We start from the raw sequence: 6,742 nt of genomic DNA on the forward strand, positions 1-6,742 counted from the left end.
TTTTTTGTTTTAAAAAAATTCGCGTATTTTTTCTCAATTTTTATCTTTCAAGCATATCAAACTCCTGCTTTCAGCATTCGTTGATATTTACATCGCAAAATATGGTGGTTAAAATTTAAGACCCGTATATTTTTTGGTACATCCATTAAAAACTGCTCGTTTTTTATCAACTTGGCGTGTTTTACGCAATTTCAAACGCCTTTTTCATCATCGGTTGATTTTTCCATTGCAAAATATAGTTTTATAATTTAAAAAGCGTTTTTATTTTTATATGTTTAGAATTTTTTTTTAAATTCATATTTCGGATAACCGATAAAATCGCGTATTTTCCCTCAATTGTTTTCATTTTTAGTCTTTAGCAAACTCTTTTTTTCATCATTTGTTGAATTATGCATCGGATAATATGGATTAAAAATTTAAAAGCCTATGGTTTTAATTATGCCCGAAGAAATAGTTCGATTATTAATAGATTATTACATCGCAAAAAATGACGGTAAAAATTTAAGACGCGTATATTGTTTGGTATATCCATTGAAAACTGCTCGGTTTTATTCACTTTGCGAGTTTTCGATGAAATCGGGTATTTTCTCTCAATTTTTTCTTTAAAGTATTTCAAACTCTTTTTTTCACCATTTGTTGGTTGTTTCATCGCAGGATACAACGTTGAAATTTCAAACGCGTACGTTTTTTATGTCCACAGAAAACTGCTATTTTTATTAATTATTTTACAATAAATTCGGGTGTGTCCGTTAATTGTTTCCATTTTAGTATATCAAACTCCTTTCTTCATCCTTCGTTGATTTATGCATCGGAAAATACGCAGTTATATTTTTGAACGCGTATTTTTTGTGGTATGCCCACAGAACACTTTTGGTTTTCATTCATTTTTCGTGTTTTCGTTACTTAGCAAATATTTTCAATTATTTGCCTTCAAGTACGAGGGTCATCCGGAAAGTAGTACCCGTTCGTGCCGCATGAAGTGCTGACGACGCGAGTAGCCGCTGGACGAGGTCAGATAGCTTCAGTGGCTTGTCTGCCTTCTCTGAGCCAAGTTGCGTGACGCTAGCATTGCCTGTGTTGTTTCTGTGATTGTTTACAATGTTTAAAAAAATTGAGAACGCCGCCAGTTGTGAAGTGAGGGCAGTGATTAAATTCCTCAATCCAAGAAACGTTCGCCCATGTGATATTCATCGCCAATTAAAGGAGGTGTATGGAGACAATGTAATGGACGAGTCGTCTGTTCGGCGGTGGTGTCGCAACTTCAACATGGGGAGGGGGAACACACACGACGATGAGCGTTCGGAGAGACCGTCTGTCATTACAGACCAACTGGTGAGCTCAGTTGACGAATTCGTGAGGAACGATCGGCGCGTCACAATTGATGACATCTGTGAGCATTTTCCCAATGTTTCTCGAACAATTGTTCATGAAATTGTTAAACACCATCTGCATTATGCAAAAATTTGTGCAAGATGGGTCCCTCGCGTATCTCAATGAGCTGGCGGCGAAGGACTATGCAGCAGGAATACAGAAACTTGTCACACGTTATGACAAATGCCTTAATTTGCTTGGAGATTATGTTGAGAAGTAGTTTAAAGTATCCTCTTTCAATTAAAATTTTTTATGTTTGTTAATATTTACTTTTGTCTTTATTTCACGAACGGGTACTACTTTCCGGATGACCCTCGTATTTCCAACTCCTATTTTCATGATTCGTTGATTTTTCCATTGAAAAATATCGTTTTATAATTTTTATTGCGTATTTAATTTGGTATGTTCACAGAAAAGGCTCGTTTTTATTCATTTTTTTGTTTTCGCAGAAACCTAGGATTTTCTTTTTTTTTTAAAGGATTTCAAGTGCCATTCTTCCTCATTCGTTGATTTTTGCATCGGAAGATATTGAGTTACATTTTAAACACGTATTTTTTATGGCATGACCACAGAAAACTTATGGTTTTTATTCACATTTCGTGTTTTTGGTACATTATTGTGTTTTCTCTCAATTTTTAAATTTTATAATTTAAAACTTCTTTTTTCATTATTCGTTAATTTTTCGATCGAAAAATGTTTTAGTTTTTTATAGACGCATTTATTGTGTGGTATGTCCGATAAAAACTACTCGCTTGTATTTATTTTTCCTTAAATCTCTTATTTTCCCTCATTTTTTCCTTTCAAGGATTTCAGAAATACTTTTTCATAATTCGTTGATTTTCCCAGGGCAAAATATCTTTAAAACAATTTAAACGCGAAAATTTTTTTGTTCATCCACAGAAAACTCCTTGTTTTCACAATTTTCTGTTTTTGATAAAATCGTGTATTTTCTCTCAATTTTTTCCTTTATAGTATATTAAACTCTTTTTTACACCATTCGTTAAGTGTTATATCGCAATTAATGGTACAGGATTCAAAGTGCTTATGTGTGCTAAAAGCGTTTTAAGTCGTGTTTATTAATGTATAACTCCGTGTTTAGGCGTTTTAAGCGAGTGTTTAAGAAGTGTTTTCGCGTTTATAACTGGATTTTGAGTTCATAAGTGTGAGTTTAGTGTTAATATAGAGTTTATGAACGTTAAACCGTGTTTAAGCAAGTATAGCGGCTTTTAAAGTGATGTTTAAGCGTCTTTAAACGTGTTTACAAGTGATTACCGGTGTTTAAGCGTGTTTCAGAGGAAATTAAGGTTTTATAAGAATATGTGGAGTGTGATAAAGCGTTTTTTTAAAGTGTTTAAGCGTATAAAATCGGCTTACCGAGTTCGTAGATGTTTTCAAGCCTTTATAACGGTATTTTGAGTGTTTTAATCTGATTAAGAGTTTTAATACTTGTTAAAACGTGTTTAGCGGGTCTCAAAGAGGTGAATAAGCGTTTATAACGGAATTTCAATTAATTAAGTGCGTTCAAGCGTTTTTAAACATTAAGAGGCGTTTATACACTATTGATGGCTATTATTGAATTAATACCGGAACTGTTTTTCTTTAAGAAAAATGTACCGAGGCATTTTTTACAAGGTGGGGAAACATCAAAAATTGCTTTTGAAGGGCTTGAATCTAATTTTCGTGCGAGATCATGTAATATAATCGTAATTTCCGGACTTAAAAAAATTGGAATCGGCTTCTTTTAACTATTGAGAGAATTTTTAAGTTTCTGGTGTGAAGCAATTCTGATGAAAAAAAAGAAGACTTTATAACTTGAACTGAATAGTTTAGGAAGTCAATCGGTTGAATATATGATAGTACGAGGTAATGCCGTATCTTTTCAACGAAGCACATGCCTAAGACGTAATAATTAAGGGTTTACGGAAATAGTTGACCCAGTAATTGCATTACTGGAACAATATTCGCCCTGAAATATCCCAATCATTTATTTTAGATTAATTTTATCCCTATGTTTATGCTTACCTGCACGACTCCTACATCGAAGCGAGTTTTACGCAACATGTCAGGAATGATGAAGTCTGGCTTAGGGACTGAAAGTTCACCTTAATTCTATGACAATTGCTTTCTTCTATTTTGCTTCGAACTGGTTGCGTCAATCGCCATTTGTTTAATTTTAGCCACCATGGAAACCAAGGAATGATGGAAAATTGACAAATACATTTATTTTGATAATATTATTACCCTCGGATGTGTTCATATGCTACGGTCTTATATTTTTTATTGAGGAAGTCAGCCAATTAACGGAAACTTTGGTAGCATCTCGACACAACTTCAAACTGGTTATTTATTTCATTTTTTAAGTCGTCTGAAATTTTTTTAAATGCACAGAATTATAATAAAAATAGAATTATAATAAAAATAGAATTATAATAGAAATATAATAGAAATTGTACACAGCAGAGCTGAAGCAAGTAATATATTCCGTCAAACTGTTGCTGGTAATACAATTCGTATTTATAGACCTTTTTCGTGCACATGTTTACTGTCTTATCTCCTCCATACAAATGAATGAACTTCTTTCAACAAATGACTCCTTTTTTGGATGCACAGCGCAACTTTTAAATAACGATGTGATAACGATCTTTATAATGCATGCATTTCTATCAAAATTATAAAATCTGGTTCTTAGTATTCATTAAGTCTGTCTCGAAACCACCCAGCCATGATGTACATTTCGAAAGAAGTATATAATATCCTTCGATAGAAATATAATAAGACCAAGGTCTAAATATAAGATTTATTCTCTTAAAAGAAGTAGTAACACTTGATTTTGGGACCTTAAAATCTTATCCCAGCATATCGAACTTTTCAATAGTAAAACAATCGTCAAAGTCTTTTCTTTCAATATTCATCGGACTGGATGTCAACAGGACTGCCTCATTGTACATTCTCTCATGGTTTATTAGCGCAACACCATTAAATGGATATTTGTGGTGCAGTTTTACTTGTGGACTTGGGTACTAGGCGCAAACTATGACCCAGGTACTATTCAAAAAATGTCCCAAATAACTCCGAGATAAGTCATTTGTCCTACATGGTTTTATGACCCAGAAGAACCAAACCCTAATCTTCCCAATAACCGTTGTTTGTGGTCGAGAGATAATAATTAAGGACAGAATGTTACGAGTGGATCAAATAAACAAAAAAGTGCTACAGCAACAATAAGATCACTATTACCTGACACACATTATGGTGTTCACAAGTCTAGAACAATGAAAATATCTTGGCTTAACACTGCTGACACATACACAATTATCGATAGACAATCCTATACCTTGGTTCGCCCCTTGTCTTACCTTATGGTTGATTGTTTATTGAGGTATTTACAGTACACAAAATGATATAAACTAACGTCACAGCCATGTTAAGCGTGTCTATACATTCACGTTGTCGTATCGTCTTCCTTCCCGTGTTCACTCTCGATGTGATTCCTCAAGGAGGTTTGCAATGCGCACCAAACAAGCAGTGATAGTACTTGTACAATATGTTCCCGTGCATCACCACGTGCGTCTTAAGCTGCTGCTTCGAGGAGAAGGCCTCGGAACACACATCGCACCTAGATGACTCCTTGACCCTGCGCTTATACATGTGAGTGTTGTACATCGATCTTGAAATGAACTTGTGCAAGTATATTTTGCACAAAAACTTCGAATCGCCCGTATGAAGCACCATGTGTCGATAGAGCATCGACGCGTGCGAATACACATTGGTGCAGTACTTGCAGCGAGCGATAAGGTTGTTCCTTTGTGTGGACACGCATGTGTTTCTTCAAGTCTCCCTTCACGATGATCACCTTGGCGCACACCCCACACGAATGGTGCTTCTCTCCCCTGTGCCGTGCCACGTGCATCCTTAGGTGACAGCTACATGAGAAAGAACAAGTACACAGTTTGCAGCAATACGGTTTCTCTCCTGCGTGAGTCCGCATGTTAATGACGAGGGCCTGCTTGATGCTGAAGGCCTTGGAACAGATGTTGCAGACGTGAGGTCTCTCATTCGAATGCAGCATCACAAGCATCCTTAGATTGCTGGAACTCACCTCGCAATAGTGTGGCTTTGCACTAGTATGCGTGACCATGTGGAGGGCGAGGGCTTGCTTGTGTGGGAATTCTTTGGAACAAACGGTACCCTTGAAAGGTTTCTCCTTGACCAGATGCATGAGTCTGTGTCTGTTGTAGCTGAGTTCATCCGTGGATGTCCTCGCGCAGGTCTTGCAGGAGTACGTCTTCGGACGATGGGCACGCATGTGAGCGCTCCGATGGATGCTTCTCCCATCAATCCTCCCACAGGCCTTGCAAACGCAACACTCACTCACTTTTGCTACTTTGGGTTTTTTATTTGATCTCATCGGCACTTTACCCGCCTTCTGAGGAGATCCGCATTGACTCTCACCCACCAAACTGCTCTGTCCTCCAAATTTCTGAGGAATAATAATAGTTCTAACGCCAAAATTGCCCAGAAGCAATGCCGGATTCGAATCAATCACCCTTCCGACACTATAACCTCCCATTCCACTCAAATCACTCCGATTCCACATCTTTTCCCACATAACACGGCTTCATCAACAATAGGAGCCTCCCGCAATACCTCAGAAAGCACCACACACTGAGCAGAGGTCTCTTCCGAGGTCACATTCCCATTTACAGACTCGACATTGCATTCAACCAGACTCTTGTCCGGCTCCATACCAGTCTCACGATGGGGTCACGTATTCGGACCTGTTCCAACCAATCCCCATCGACCGTGGGCATTTCTTTCCCTGGAGGAATGGAAATGCTTCCCAGATGACTAATGGAGCGTACATCGCATTCATTGACGGCATGAGGATGCGTATCCACAATGGGACCGCCTGTAACATTGTGATGCTCATTGATATCATCCAATGGTTCAGTTACTGCCTCGACTGGTTTCACTGAATCAATCGCTGTTAGAGGGGTCTTCTGTGGTTCCAACTTTAATTTGCCACCAGGGAACGGTGGTGATAATGCAATCGGATTACGACGGACGTTTGATGTCCTGCAAATAAAGAAATGAGAGGAATTAATGTTTCTACAATTGCAAACATCTACCATTCTACGTATCATAAATAATAATTGTATACATCATAGGTAAAATGTCATTGATTCATAAGAATCACTGAACCTAGAATTACCATTAGGATAGAACCATGAAAATTATATCTTTAGCGCATTGCAGTCTTAGGCAACATCTATGAACAATAGAATCGCACGACATACAAATATAGTTATGGCTTTAAGTAATTATATTCAGCTAATTAACAAGATTCAGGTTTTTGCTTTTCCTTGGGTCA

At 37.2% G+C, this 6,742-nt stretch overlaps 1 protein-coding gene across 1 annotated transcript; it reads right to left on the reverse strand.

The window, feature by feature from the left end:
- Nucleotides 1-5,224: 5,224 nt before the first annotated feature.
- On the reverse strand, nt 5,225-6,117 carry LOC139687176 (zinc finger protein 181-like; the record flags this gene model as incomplete). The annotated part of the gene is made up of 3 exons (XM_071584302.1): nt 6,019-6,117; nt 5,471-5,851; nt 5,225-5,294 (listed from the first exon to the last, which is right to left on the reverse strand). Coding segments are annotated over exons 1-3 (550 nt in total), but the record flags the coding sequence as incomplete, so codon positions are not given.
- Between the last annotated feature and the right edge of the window lie 625 nt (nt 6,118-6,742).

This window comes from Hetaerina americana, unplaced genomic scaffold (genome assembly GCF_022747635.1).
Source record: "Hetaerina americana unplaced genomic scaffold, ioHetAmer1.1.p SCAF_176, whole genome shotgun sequence".
Classification (NCBI taxonomy): Eukaryota; Metazoa; Arthropoda; class Insecta; order Odonata; family Calopterygidae; genus Hetaerina; species Hetaerina americana.